At 37.4% G+C, this 16,554-nt stretch overlaps 1 protein-coding gene across 5 annotated transcripts in view; it reads left to right on the forward strand.

The window, feature by feature from the left end:
• The window catches only part of LOC101891802 (uncharacterized), a 475,789-nt gene that overhangs the window by 123,144 nt on the left and 336,091 nt on the right, over window positions 1-16,554 (forward strand). For all 5 annotated transcript variants that reach the window (XM_059119400.1, XM_059119411.1, XM_059119404.1 and 2 more), the window contains exon 3: window positions 439-1,827. In XM_059119400.1, the coding sequence (XP_058975383.1) occupies window positions 768-1,827 (1,060 nt within the window). In that variant the 5' untranslated portion in view covers window positions 439-767. The remainder of the gene's footprint in view (window positions 1-438; window positions 1,828-16,554) is intronic.

The raw sequence follows: 16,554 nt of genomic DNA on the forward strand, positions 1-16,554 counted from the left end.
TTCTGTGGTTCCACAATTAGTTTATGTAAAATTCCTTGAAAAAAGGAGTCCTTGGAAGACACAAAAATATTCGTAAAAAAATCTTTGAATGGTTGCACCGAGAGTCCTCTGTGAATCTTTGAAATAAATTTTCTTGATGTCTTTAAAAAAATTATTTTTAAATTTACAATTGTGGCCTTGAAAGACCCTGAAAAATATTATTAAAAATTTAACAGTATGGCGGGGAGCCTGTTATGAAAATAATTTTAACAAAGCTGCGACTATGATTCATTTAGTGCCAGAAATATGGTATTGATATTTTTGAAACAACAGTAGGCGTTTCCAAAAAGGAAAAAAGTTTTACACAATTATAACTTTTAAAAATAAGTTTTTCCTGTCAAATATTTTTTCCTTTGATTTTACATACTCATAAAAAATTTTCATTTATAAAACTTTCAGGTGGTCACACAATTCCCATTTGGATCCGCAATGAATTTCATGGAAGAAACCGTATACTAAAGAAGAAGAAGAAACATATCAGCTGGCCAAAAAAAAGAAAAGAAAAAACAGGCGAACGATAAAACCAACGAACAAACCCTATATCCTATCCCGAAAAATTTTTTGTTATTTTTTTTCCGACCTTTTCATAATTTTTATTTTGTGAAAATCCACGAAGACCCAGAAAGAAAGTCAAACGAAGGAACAATTTTCATGCACCGAGGCACGCGCACACACACACACAAACATAGCTATTTGTGTTGTGTCCCATTGCTAAATGACGTATTCTGATGGTATTGACTGTACGGCGATTAAAAATGGAAGCTTGGCAATTTTATACAAATACAAATATAAACAAAATCAAATTAATGCCAGACCAACAGCAGCAACAGCAGAAGCAGCAGCAGAAGAAAAGTCAATATCAACAAAGGATAGTGAAACAGAAGCCGAAGCAACATCCCATCCAGCTTCAGCATGTGGAACACGGGGCGGCATTGTTTTTGGAGGAATATCAACAGCGACAAGAACTAAATCAGCGCCTGCAGCATCAGCAGCCACAGCAGCAGCAGCAGCAGAGTTATCAGCAATTGAGAGAAAAAATCCCACAACGTCCACATGCCGAAAATCACATTTTTATAACAAACGTAAATCAGAATTGCTTAACTGCCTTCAGTCTTGTTGTGAACAAACAAAACCAAAAAACAATATCGGCCACGGCGGATTCAACGGACGACTGTTGCCCAGGCATACCAATACTACCAATAACAACAGCAACAACGGCTACAGGACCAACAACAACCGCAACAACATCAGCATTGATTCCAGCTCAGTCAACAGTATGTCAGCCCAAATGCAAACAAACAACAGCCGGAGTAAAAACAACAACAGTAGCACGAGCAGTGGAATCCTTGTTGGTTATGTGCCGCCATCAGCAACAGTATCAGCATCAGCATCATCGTCATCATCAGAATCAGCATCAACAACAACAACAGCAACAAAACCAACAGCAACAACATTCTCAATATCAAACAGAAAATCTGAATTTGAAACAGTATCCCCAGCAAAGGCCTCAAAAGCAGTCTCTTGTAGAGCACCAACAAAAACCCCATCACCAGCATCAGCATCAAGAAAAACAACAACACCAGAAACAGCGTTACCAACATTGTCAAGACTACCACCTGCCATCGTTGTATTCGAATCGAAACAGCTCAAACAGCAGCAGCAAATCAAAAAATCTGAGAAAAAGCCTATACAGCACCATGATGGAACATCTGCTGGTGATTGGCTCTTTATTGATCGCATTAAGTGTTCGTGTGGCCGGCGACGAATCTCAGGATTTCCAAAAGAACAGTAAGTACCGTTCGCCTTTTCACACCTAGCCATGATACAAAACAATTACTTCTGATTTAATGGACCACAAAAAAATAACGAAACGTAATATGGCATATTATTTATGGGGTTTTTTTGAAAACAAAATTCTATTAGTGGTTGGGAGGGGGACGTAGAGCGGTCATTGAAGCGTTGTAAGATAGCGAATAGAAGAAATAAAAAATATACGCAAGACATGAGTTTCCGGCCCCATTCTTAAGTCATGGAAGTCCTATAAAAATATTTCTCTACAGAGAAGACCTGTAATAGATGTTATCTCCAAAGAAGACGTGATAGGGGAGTTCTGTACATCAAACACCTTTGGGAAATATTATATCCGCAGAAACAACAAACTTTTTCCCCTGAAAACTCACCTCTCCATTTTAGACTCCAAAAATTTTAGTTTTAAGGATATCCTGAGCCTTCGCTCAACACAGGATTTTTAAAGGGGTCTTCTCTCCATAAGAGACTATAAAAATTTAGTCCCATACAGGGTCTTTTTGTTCATTTAAAGCAGCGGTAGGTCTATTAAGGTTATTCTATCAATAAAACAATTTACAAAACAGCTAAGTTCGGCCGGACCGAATTTTTAATAACCTCCACCATTTGGCAGGAACTTGAACAATTTAAAAAAAAAACAGTAAAGAAAGTCTTAAAGTCGTGCGGGACCGACTTTATGATACCCTACACCTCTTTGCTTAATGGGAGAATTCAATCATACACGCCATGATTATAATATAATTTAAAGTTGAAAGGACAAAATATGCCGAAGCACTTGTATCTTTTAAATTCGGACTTGTATTGCCCATTTGGTGCACAATTAATTTGAAATCGGATAAAAAAATATATGGGAGCTATATTTAAATCGGAACCGATTTCGATAAAATTTGGCAAACATATTTCTGAGCTGTATTTTATATATTTCCCTGAATATCATTGTTACGGAGTGCATATTACGGATGTGGGTAACAAATATGACAAATCGCATGAACAATATATATGGGAGCTATAGCTATATCTGAACCGATCTTCACCAAATTTGACATACTAGCTTCTGGACTCAATTCGGTTGCAAGTGCCAAATTTCATACCATTTGGGCAAATATTAGACGTTTGGTGCACAATAAAAGCTAAATCGGACGAAGTTATATATGGGAGCTATATCCAAATCTGAACCGATCTCGATAAAATTTAGCAAAGGTATTTCTGAGCTGTATTTGATATATTCCCCGAATATCGTTGTTACAGAGTGCATATTACGGCAAAAGAGTGCAAAATTTCATCTGGATAGGGCAATAAATGCGAACTGTACTTTGTTTACAAAAATACGTGGACAGACGGACAGACGGACGGACGGACATGCATAAATCGACTCAGAATGTGATTCTATGCAGATCATCAAAAGCAACTATGGGTCTATCTCGTTTCCTTTTGCCTGTTACAAACAAATGCACAAAGACATAATACCCTGACCACCTTGTGGTGTAGGGTATAAAAATTTTAGCTTTATGGATATCCTTAAGACGTTTTTACCTAGCCTTCCCTCCGGATTTTAAAAGGGTCTTCTCTCAATAAGAGATTAGTAAAAATTTAATCCCATTCAAGGCCTTCTTGTTCATTTAAGACAGCAGTAGATCTATTACGATTATTCTATCAAAAGAACAAGTAACAAAACAGCTAAGTTCGGCCGGGCCGAAGTTTTTATACTCTCCACCATATGGGGGCTATACGAAGACGTGGTCCTGCATATACACAAAATTTGAAACATGATAATACCGAATATCTAAGGATACCGTTATATGGGCGCTATACCTAAACGAGGTCCTATTTAGAACGAGGTTTTAAGACAATTCCATTAAAAATCGTGGTCCTATATAGACAATTCTGTTTCGGAGGGTGAAGTTCTGACGAAGAACTCCTTGCGTAGAATTTCAGACAATATTGAAAAATGTGGCTAAAATCGTCAAAATACCGAAAATCGGTAGATACCGTTATATGGAGGCTATACGACATCGTGGACCGATATAGCCCATCTTCGAACTTGACCTGCCTGCAGACAAAAGACAGATTTGTGCAAAATTTTAGCTTCCTACCTTAATTCGTTTCAACTGTAGCGTGATTACAACAGACGGACAGACAGGGCTAAATCGTCTAAGAATTTTACACTGATCAAGAATATATGTACTTTGTTGGGTCTAAAATTAGTATTTCGATGAGTTACAAATGGAATGACGAACTTATTATAACCTCCATACTATGTACGTTGGACGGAATAAAAAAGGGCAGAAGGTTCTTCAATCCAGGAATACCTCTATGGGGTCTCCTCTTTGCATTGTCATTCATCAATTTAGGATATTTCCCACTGAAGGCCTTTTTTTTGGTCTTCTCTTAACAAACGTCCTGTAAAGAGTGTTCCCTTTAGAAAAAGAGCTTCAATGAGTCTACAGGGTTGCCCATATTCGACGGACCTTTGGGCCCTTTGGGCCCATTCCATCGACGAGGCTTGTCCGCAGGCAACATTCTTTGCGTCAATTGAATTTTGTACGGGAACAAATGCAAATCAATGCGAATAATCCATTGTAAAGTGGACCGAGCCATGCCCAACTGCTGAGAACGGCGTGTTTGGGATGTTCTTAGGGACCTCTCAACACTGGCTCGTACGGCAGCGATATTCTCGGCCGATCGCCTTGGTCGACTTTTATATGGCCTCTTCGGTTTAGAAAGAGCCTTACCAGTCGAAAAATGTTCTTATAACCGCTTAATGGTGTTCCTAGAAGGCGCACTTCTCACGTATTTTAATGTTTTAAAAGCACGTTGAGTTTTCAGAATTGACTTCTTCTGTTGAATGTAAATTTCAACTATTTCGGAGCGTTTGCGTGGCGTGTATTGGCATGGTAAAAATCTGCTTGGACTGACGCTTCAAACGCGGTATGTCATTAAGCGATGCGACATCTCTGTCAAAAGTTATGGCGTTGCCAGATGGGTCCGTCGAATATGGGCAACCCTGTACTTTGTTGGGTCTTAATTTAGTATTTCGATGAGTTACAAATGGAATGACGAACTTATTATAACCTCCATACTATATATGTTGGACGGAATAAAAAAGGGCAAAGGGTCTTCAATTCAGGAATACCTCCATGGGGTCTCCTCTTTGCATTGACTCACATCAATTTAGGATATTTCCCACTAAAGGCGTTTCGTTTGTCTTTTCTTAACAAACGTCCTGTAAAGAGTGTTATCTTTAGAAGACCAGCTTCAACGAGTCTATAGTCCCTAGAAGACTGTTAAAGGGTCCTTACCCCTGCTGTTCTGTCTACATGTGTTGCCTTCTTGATCCTAGTATTTTACTTTCGTATTTATTACCACATAAGCAAAAAGTTTCTGATTCCGAATCCAAGAATTTACCCAGCAAAACTTTTGCAATTACATAAACAAACAATGGCCAGAAAACCACAAATATGACCTCTCAAGGTATTCGGTAATTATAAAACTGACAAACTAACCACAGATTTTGGAATTACTCATGTGGTTGGATTACTAATTTCTGTTCATTGTGAGAATTTTCTGTTGGACCAGAAAATAAAAGTTTTGCTTTTTTGCCCCTCCCAAAAAAAAGCAAAAAAAAAAAAAAAAAACAACTAATCACAACAAATTCTTGTTCCAATTATCTGCAAGTCAAGAAAATTTTTCAGGCAAAGTATTATTTGTCTTGGTTGGTGGAATGGGTGATGAGGGAGGTAGAGATGGGTGGTTATCTTTGCTGATTTCAAAGTAAACAATTTCGAATTAAGAAAACCCAAAAACCATCAAAGAACATGTTACTTGTAGTGCAATGGGAGGAGGTGCCATTTTGGAAGAGGTATGGAGTGGGTCATAGTTTACCTAGCCTGAACATAAAGTTAAACAATGACCAGTAATCCAAATACGAAATACGACTACGAAAAAGTCAAATACCAACACATTTAGATAACAATGTTAGTTAACTACTGTAAATTTCAAGAAGAACAGCACGACCTCAAACAACAGCAAAGAAATTGGGGAACTTCGTTAATCGACCATAATTTACCTGGCCATCTTGGCTAGCATAGTTCATTGCTTCGCTCTTTGGTTTGTTGTTCCAACTTACAATTTTATTTACTTATAATAGAGTCTTCTACATTCTACACTAAGCCAAGTTGTGGCTGAGGTGGCGGTAGTACTGGTACGTGTTGGCTCCCAAGAAAGTTAGCATTCCTTGGCCGGACAGTAAGGAGGTTAAATTCCACCAAAATACCAGAAAAATGTAAAGCATTGATGAAGGTAAGCGTGTGAGTGTGTGTGTATGTGTGTGTGAGTACACCATGGCATGGTCCCATGGCTGAGCATAAAACACCATTTATCATGCCATTCAAAAGGAGCAACAACAGAAACGGCTTAAACCAAACTTCAAGTCATAAATAAACTCAACATTCACCATACCTACACATACACATATATATTCGTTCAATGGCTATGTAAGGAGTCCGACTAGCTGGCTGGCTGGCTATTTGTAAAATGTGAATACGATAACAAAACGAAAATATGACATTTAGACCCAAGTGCCTCATTGGCACTTAATCATGTTGAAATATATTTTGCAAATTTCCTCAACGAAATTTGCAATACTTACCGAATCCTTGACTGCAGTACGAAAGAAGCCTTGTTTGCCAGAGCCACCAAGAAAAAGTCATAACATTATTTTACTTGGTTTCCCAGAATTTGCATATTTTATTCCAGTAACTACTGGTACTGGTATACCTCCATCGTTCCTCTGCAAATCGCCATATTTCCAGGAATGGTTGGCTATCCAACCATCCTGCTCCAAATCGACTTTGTTTTTATATGTAGATTGATGCATTCATTCAGTGGCTTCGTTGCCTGCCATAGATTCATTTGAAACCATAGATTTTTGGTCAGCCAGGTCTGTTTTTCGAAGTCTCTACCGTTTTTTGTTTTTTGTGGATGTTGTTGTTTGCCTACTTTACGGATTTCAGCGCGAATGGAAATGATTTGTTTTTCTTCAGATTTCTTCCACAACAACTTTGTTTTCCATCGAGACACACGGATTGTGGTTAAAAAAGCAAGAGATTGAGTTGTGAATTTGTTGGTCGAATGGATGGACGTGCATTCGCAAGAAATGTTATTGGTTTGATTTATAGTTATTTAAAGAGGCTTTATCCATGTTGTGATTCGGAATGAAATTTAAAACACAGGGACAATAATTTAAAGTTTTTATCTTGGTTTTCGGGAAAAGTGGAAGTATTCAAAATCACCAGAGACCTTCAAAATATCTTCCTTCCACAAGAGAACACCCAAAATCTTCTGAATTGCCAAATATTATTTTCCTATTGAAAACCTTCAAATAATCACCAGTATAACAGCTTCTGCTTCAATACCTTTAAAAGGCATTCTATGTATAGAAAACATTCAAGGGCTTCTGTATAAAGATGACCTTCAAAATATGTTCTTCCTATAAAAGATCATTAAGATATTTTCTTTATTTAGAAGACCGTTAAGTTATCTTTATCTATAGAAAACCGTCAAAAGGCTTCCTGAGTATTAAAGACAATGAAAGCTTTTTTTGTCTTCCTTTTGAGTAAATCTTCTATGTAGAAAAAAATCAGCAAAAGAACTTCTGGCCTTTAGAAGGCCTTAAAAATATCTTCTTCTTATAGAAGTCCTTTAAAATATGTCTTCCCAACACAAGGTCGCCTGTAGAAAGTGTTTTTCATATATTCTTTATACAGGACTTTAATTCGGTTTATGGAGATCTTAAAAATATATTTCCTATAGACAACCTTCAAAAGGTCCACAGGGGTTCTTCTAAAAAGACCAGCTTTTTCTATGGAAGAGATCTTTATTCACATTAGATACGGTAGACCTTTAAGACATTCGAGCGGAGTCCTTCAAAAATTCATTTTTCAATGAAATACCTTCGAATGGGATTCTGCTCTAGCACTGCTGTTCTGTCAATAAAACACCTCTAAAGGGATTGTAATGGACCTTCAGAAGGATTTCTGGATATAAAAGTCTCTCAAAAAGTATTTTATCTGGGTAACACCCATAGAGGGTGAGATAAAAAAACAGCATCAAAGTCACACGCCATAATTTCCATATATATATTTTTTTAAATTTCATTGAATGAAAGCAAAAAATGTCGGAAATAGCATTAAATTTTAGAGTAAGTTTAGATTTGTTAGAATTGGCCACCTTTGACACTAGTTATGGGCTTCAAACAGCCAATGAAACCGTCACACGCAACCCGAATATCGCTCTGCGGTCTTTTGGCCCATTCCCGGCGAAGCGCTTGCTTGAGGTGATCGACACGTTGGTATTTTTAGTGCCAATCTTGCTTTCCAAAATACTTCAGACACAATAGTCCAACAGATTGGTATCCGGAGATTTTGATGGCCATTGTGCGCTGGAAATGAAGCGAGGAACCTCATTTTGTAACTATTCTTGGGTAGCGCGTGCTGAGTGCGTTGGTGCTGAGTCCTGTTGCAATGTCCAATATCTGCGCCCAAATGTTTGCGTGCCCAAGGCTTTAATACACCCTCCAGAATATTTTCGCGATAATCGGAATTGGTTCTGATGTCACAGTCGATTAATACGAGCGGAGAGCGACCATCGGCTGTTATGGCGTTACCATCATTATGGCCCACGGCGTCGCCATGGCCGGCGCTTGAGTTCTGGTGGCCAACCGAAGGTGCACATTTTCAGCTGACCTCTTTGACAAGTAAACACGATCATTTTGTTTGTTTACAAACTGCTGAACAACGAATGTTTTCTCATCGGAGAAAACCAAATTCGCCAGTTCACCACTTTCGGCCAAGTGAGGCAATTCTTAAGCTCTTTTGGGTCTATTTTCTTTCTGTTGAGGTATACATTCTTGCACTTTTTGGAATTTCAATGGCTTTACACCGATTTAATTTTTCAATATTTGCCGAATGGAATATTGCGATATGTTCAGCTCACGAGGCATTTTTCGGTCACTGCGACGCGGGTTTAGATAAAGTCGCTTCTATACTTTTCGAACCATTTCTGCTGATGTTGCTGTTTTCTTCTGTCCACTTCCTTAACGTCGGGCTACGCTATCAGTATCCCGGTAACGACACAGCACATATAAATGCAGGAGTGCTTTAACGATAGCCACTTGTGGTTTTTCAGCCAAATATAAAGAAATCGCACTATCACGCGTGAATTCCGCCACGAATAATTTTTTTTCTGGAAAACTTTCACCAAAATGCTTTCGTACGCTTGTAAACAATATAATGAGGTGTCACTGGAATAATTTTAACAGCTGTTGGACGATTGGCTTAACAATGACAGCAGTCTGAAGTTGGTTGCAGTTTTTTTTATCTCACACTTTATATGTATAATTTAATATAGACTGTAATATGACGTTTTTAGAACTCATGTCTCTTTGGTACGAAATTTACCGAAGGATATATAACATGAAGGGACTTATTTAATCAAAGTTTATTTCCGGACGATTTGTCAAACCTTTGAAAAGATCAACATTCTCTAATCGGGTAATATTTCGCTTTTACAGAGTAATAAGCCTTCAAAATATTGTCTGCAAATCTTTCAGTAGGAATGTTTTACATTGGTGCTCAGGAATCGAAAAAAAAAAAAAACATATACAAGAAAAATGCTTCGGCGGGGCCGAACTTTGAGTACCCTCCATCGTTTGAAGCGAATTTGGAAATTTTCAAAAAAAATAAATAAATAAATAAAATCCCTTAAAAACTCTGTTAAAATTAAAAAATACCGAATGTAGCCTTTTTTTATTCAATATTCAAATGCGAAACTTGAAAAAATCGGTGAATAAATTAGCTCATACCGATTATAGGGAGGAACCATTATATGGGGGCTTTACCAAAACCTGAACCTGGACATACAATTTTCAGTCATAGGCTATATTATCCATTACGAACTTAAATACCAATTTTGAAATATTTTCGGTGAATAATGTCGCTAAAATCATCAAAATACGGAATATATGGAGGTACCGTTATATTGGGGCTAGGGGACGAAGACGTGGACCTGCGCAGACAATTGTCTCTCATAGACTGTAGTATCCATTACGAACCTTAAGTACGAAATTTGTTACAATTCCGATGAATAATGTCGCACAAATCGTAAAATTACCGAGTATTGGGAGGTACCGTCATATGGGGGCTATACGAAGACGTGGACCTGTATACGAATTTTTTCCATAGATTGTAGTAACCATTACGATCTCCCAATACGAAATTTGAAATAATTTCCGTAAATAATGTCGCTGAAATCAAAAATACGGAATATCGAGAGGTACCGTTATATGGGGACTATACGAAGACGTGGACCTGCACGGACAATTTTCTGTCACAGCCTGTAGTATCCATTACGAACTTCAAATGCCGAAACTGAACAAAATCCAGTTAATAATGTCGCTTAAATCACCAAAATTCCGAAAAAGGGAGGACACAATATAGGGGGGCTATACCAAAACGTGGACCTACATGCCAATTTTTCAATACCAAAAGTCCTGCAGACATAATATACATTTGAGAAACATTTCAGCCTACTTTATTTCGTTTGGAAGCTAGAGTAATTTCCGAAGGCGAAGAGACGGACGACATCGCTAAATAAAAATAGACTTTTATGCTGATCAGGAATATATATACTTTGTGGGGTCTAAAATGTATATTTCGAGGTGTTACAAATGGAATGACATACTATGGTGGGGCAGCTAAGTTCAGGTGGGCCGAACTTTGAATACCCTCCACCATTTGGAAGGAACTTGAAAAATGTCAACGAATTCCTGGGCTATACGAAGCCATGGACCTGTATACAAAATTTATTGTCATAAACTGTGGCATACATTACAAACTAAAAATACTAAAAATACTAAAAATCCGGACATCGCTAGATCGTCTTAGAATTGTAGGGTCGATGATAAATATTTCGAGAAATTAAAATCGGAATGAGAAAGTTAATAAACCCTCCATAGAATGGTTATTTTTGATTATTGGTTTTCATGATAACATGTTTGGTGTCATTCTTATTTTATATTTTATCCATCTATAAAAAAATTACTGAATTTCTAGCACTCTCCCACGTCATACCCTGTAATTTCCATCAAAAAAAAAAAAAAACTACTTTTGACAGTTTTGGATACTTGAGCTTTTTCACATTTCTTTTTTTTTGTTTATAAATCCTTCTAACCTAGATTTATTGTAGAGATTTGTTGTTGCTGTGCCCTGTCCATTTTGGTTGGTTTTGTTTTTTGTTGATTGTAGCTATTTGTTTGGCATAAAGAATTATTTTTCATAGTAAACATACTCTCTCACAGACACACACACAAACCATACAGAAACGCTAAATCCTTGGCGTTCAATAGCAAGAAAAAAAAAAAACAAAATTATGGGCAAAACAAAAACTAAGTTTTTTTCCCTCGATTTTGGAGTTCAAGTCACTTATGCTCACAAAAGTTTTCGGGGGAAGGAGAGAGAGGGAGAAAAATTTATTCATTTCATATGGTTCAATACAACAACACGCCACTACAACATTACTCCACGAATATCCTTGATACATGGAATCCCCTTCGGCATAAAATGTAGAGTTTTTTCTTTCTTTGTTGAATTATTTCAGTTTTTCTGGAAATCTCAACTTTTTTTCTGAGACCAGGAGGAGGGTATACGGCTTTAAAAATAAGCTTTATAATCTTAAAATACTTGCTCGTGAATCAAATGTAATCAGACAGCGGGGCAAAAACTTTGGCCAGATTTTTGCACATTTAGCAAAAAAAAAAAAAGATTTACGAATTACTGTTATCCAAGTACGAGTATCTCCAAATGTGTAGCGCCATTGATTTTTATCGATGAATTTTATTTATCTACAAATTTTCCTTCAAGTTGTTTGGACATTCTTCATTTCAGTTTTTCCTCGCTTCCAACTATTTCCTTGAACTTCTTCGATTTCCCTGGAAATTCATTTTTTTGTCATTCTTTGCATGGCAAATGATGTATGACTCGCCGGCAGAATTCCGGGCAGACCCAGCGTCCTCATCATCAGCGGGAGTTAAAACTTAAGCAGACCCTTGTAACAAAAAATATTCCTTATAACTATAAAAATAGAAAAACGACATGCTGAAGATGATTCTGCTGCTACTTCGTTCTTTCGTTCATTCCAGGATATTTTCATCCTGGTGTTTCTTTTGAAAATTGTTTCTGGCTTGGCATCGAGAGTGCCACCATGTCGTCACTGTTGAAAATCAGCGAATTGTCATTATGAAAATGACACATGTGTCGCTTGCATTCAAAATGATGCTTTATGTTTTCCCCCCACAGGCGGCAGCCGGAACACAAAAGGCAATAATAGAAAAGCCAAAGTTAGAGCAGTCAGTCAGTCAAGCAGGCAGGCAGGCAAGCAGTCAGCGAGTGAACAGCTAACAGCAGTGTGGAGCAGCCAAGAAACTAAAGACCCATTAGCTTTTATTCATGACAATAACAAAAACAGCAGCAACGGCAACAATAACAAAGAGCATTGTATAACGAAGGCAATGGGGAATCTCAAAGAATAGAAATCGCATGCACAAATAAACACACAAACACACACACAAACAATAAACATATTTAAACTCCACACTTGCCAGCTAGCTGGGGTTGGGGTTGGGTAGCAAAACAACATTAAATAACTAAACTAAACTAAAAATGGAAATAATCTGTGCTGCACTTAAAATGCAGCTAGAAAATCTCTTAAGGAAATCTCAGCAGCTGCTGTAGCTGTGTAAGTGTGTGTGTGTTTGTTTTATATGTATGGGAGCACGTATATGTGCAACAACACATCAGCAAAGATTTTAAAAAGGAAATCTAACCATTCAAGGCGAATGGCAATAATATGGCATGGCATAGTAATAGACTTGAATATGCATATAGATGTTTATATGTCACTCGCTGACGTGATGACATACTAATACAGTGGTTCCTATAGGTTAGGTAGGAATTTTACTCCGCCATATGGTATATGACATATTAAACATTCGATAAAGTATACATGGCAAATCTAATAGTGAATATATTGAATGCAACCAATAACAAGTAAAAAAGGTGTAAGTTCGGCCAGGCCGAACTTTGAATACCCTCCACCATTCGGAACGAATTTGGGAAATTTTCAAAAAATAGATACCCTTAAAAATACGATGACATGGACCTGCATAGGCAACTTTAATCATAATACTCTTCTCTTGGGGACCTCTCAACACTGGCTCGTACGGCAGCGATATTCTCGGCCGATCGCCTTGGTCGACTTTTATATGGCCTCTTCGGATTAGAAAGAGCCTTACCAGTCGAAAATTTTTCGTATAAACGCTTAATGGTGTTCTTAGAACGCGCACTTCTCACATTTTTTATTGTTTTAAAAGCACGTTGAGTTTTCACAATTGACTTCTTCTGTTGAATGTAAATTTCAACTATTTCAGAGCGCTCGCGTGGCGTGTATTGGTTCATGGTAAAAATCTGCTTGGACTGACGCTTCAAACGCGGTATGTCATTAAGTGATGTGACATCTCTGTCAAAAGTTATGGCGTTGCCAGATGGGTCCGTCGAATATGGGCAACTCTGTATACATGACTAACTTCAAATACTAAATTTAAAAAAATTTCGGTAAATAATGTCGCTAAAATTATCAAAATACCGAATATCGGGAGGTACCGTTATATGGTGTCTATACGAAGACGTTGACCTACGCAGACAATATTCTGTCGTAGACTGTAGTATTCATTACGAACTTCAAATACCAAATTTGAAACAATTGCAGTGAACAATGGCCCTAAAGTCATCAAAGTACCGAATATCGGGAGGTATCGTTATATGATGGCTATACAGATATGTGGACCTGCACAGACAATTTCCTGTCATAAGCTGTAGTATCTGTTACGAACCTCAAATACCAAATTTGAAACAATTCCGGTGAATAATGTCGCTAAAATCATCAAAATACCGAATATCGGTAGGTACCGTTGTGTGAGGGCTATACGAAGACGTGGACCTGCACTGACTATTTTTTTTTGTCACAGGCTGTAGTATCCGTTACGAACTTCAAATACTAATTTTTAAACAATTCCCGTAAATAATGTCGCTAAAATCATGGAAATACCGAATGTCGGGATGTACCGTTATATGGCGGCTATACCAAAACGTGGACTGATATATCTCATATTCAATACCAACCATCCTAGACATAATACAAAATGTTCTGCCATATTTTGAAGCTCTACGTCAAATAATGTGGGCTGTATCGTGATTTCAACGGACGAACAGACAGACAGACGGACATCGTTAATTCGAATTTTATGCTGATCATGGATATATATACTTTATGGGGTCTACGACGAATATTTATGGATATTTTTTAAGGTGGAGCGTATAAAAACGAGTTATTTTATGAACCTGTAATTGGGATTAAGTATTGAAGTCACTTCCATTTTTGTTGTGTAAAATGCCTTAAAAAAGTCGACGGTACCTTTTTCCTAAAGGGGGTGTGCAATGATCTGACACAAGAGGCAGAACCCATTACAAACTTTTGGAAAAGAATTTTACACAACTCTGTTAGAAAATGTGATCTTAAAATACAAAATACAAACAGTATGAAGGTTCAGCTATGTGCAAGATATAGGAAAACCTGGGTCTATAAAGACAACATTCTGATTCCGTTAGAAAATGTTATTAAAATCGTCTAAAATATAGAATATCCGGAGGTACCGTTGGTTATACGAAAAAGTGGACCTCTTCAAATAATTATCTGTTAGAGAAGGTGGTGCCTATTACGAACTCCAAACACCAAGTTTCAGGTAATAATGTTGCAAAAGTAATGAAAACACTGAATATTGGGAGGTACCGTTATATGAGGGCTATACGAGAGCGTGGAACCGTGCAAGAAACTTTCTGCTATAGTACCCAATGTAAACTCCTAATACCAATATTGAAACTTTGACACAAATCATCAAAACGCTCAGACTCTGGATTTGTAGTTCTATGGGGTCTACACTTTGGCTGCGACCATCGGCAGTTATGGCGGCCCACATCATCACCATGGGCGGCGCTTGAGTTCTGATAGCCAACCGAAGGTGCACATTTTCAGCTGACCTCTTTGGCAAGTAAACACGATCATTTTGTTTGTTTACAAACTGATGGACAACAAATGTATTCTCATCGGAGAAAACCAAATTCGGCAGTTCATCACTTTTGGTCAAGCGAAGCAATTCTTTAGCTCTTTTGAGTCTATTTTCTTTCTGTTGAGGTGTAAATTTTTATACTTTTTGGAAGTTCAATAGCTTTACCCGGATCTCATTTTTCAATATTTGCCGAATAGACTATTGCGATATGTTCAACTCACAAGCCATTTTTCGGCCACTGCGACGCACATTTAAATGCTGGAGTGCTCTAACCAAATCCACTTGTAGTTTTCCAGCCAAGTATAAAGAAATCACACTATCACGCTTGAATTCCATCACGAATAACTTTTTTTCTGGGAAATTATTACCAAAATGATTTTGTACGCTTGTAAACAATATAATGAGTTGTGACTGGAGTGGCTTAGAAATGACAGCAGTCTGAAGTTGGTTACAGTTTTTATACCCTCCACCATACATAGTATGGAGGGTATATTAAGTTCGTCATTCCGTTTGCAACTCATCGAAATAATCATTTTAGACCCAACAAAGTATATATATTCTTGATCAGCGTAAAATTCTAAGACGATTTAGTCCCCGTCCGTCCGTCTGTTGTAATCACGCTACAGTCTAAACGAATAAAGATATGAAGCTAAAATTTTGAACAGATCTCTCTTTTGTCTGCAGGCAGGTCAAGTTCGAAGATGGGCTATATCGGTCCACGATATCGTTTGGCCCCCATATAACGTTACCCCCCGATATCCGGTGTTTTTATGATTTTAGCCACACTTTTCAATGGAATTGTCTTAAAATCCACAAAAGGAGTTTCTTGCGAGTACTTTATCCCTTGGTAGAGAATTATCTATATAGGTCCACGATATCTTATATTCCCCATATAACGGTACCGCCCGATATTCGGTATTTTGATTATTTTAGCCACATTTTCCGATAGAATTATCTGATTATCACAAGGAGTTCCTTGTGAGTACTTTACCCCCCGACATAGGTTTGTTTATATAGGTCCACAATATCGTATATCCCCCCATATATCCGCCTCTTCCGATATTAAGTATTTTAAAGAATTTAAAAGAATTTTTAATGGATTTTATTTTTTTGAAAATTATATAATTCTTTCCAAATGGTGGAGGGTATTCAAAGTTCGGCCCGGCCGAACTTGCTGCTTTTTTACTTGTTTCATCTCGCCCCGTTTATTTTCTTTTATATAATGAAATTAGGAATTTCTTGTCTTTGGGACTCAAGATGAAATTTGATCAAGAATATTTTTGTCTTTGATGCCAATTAGTTTAAGTGTTGTATTATTGAAGTATTTTGCATAACCTAATATCAAGAAGGACCTTAACGCTAAAGTGTGTTTTTCGTATTTATTTTGATGGCATCGACGAATTCTAAAACCTTCGGTTGAACTCTTTGACAAGAATTTGTAAAATATTTCGCATGAGGGTTGAAATTGGCGATCAAAATAATCGTCGTATTGTTTTCAGGAATATATTGTCATATTCTTACCAGTTCGCCAA

This window comes from Musca domestica, unplaced genomic scaffold (assembly GCF_030504385.1).
Source record: "Musca domestica strain aabys unplaced genomic scaffold, Musca_domestica.polishedcontigs.V.1.1 1, whole genome shotgun sequence".
In the NCBI taxonomy this organism is placed as follows: Eukaryota; Metazoa; Arthropoda; class Insecta; order Diptera; family Muscidae; genus Musca; species Musca domestica.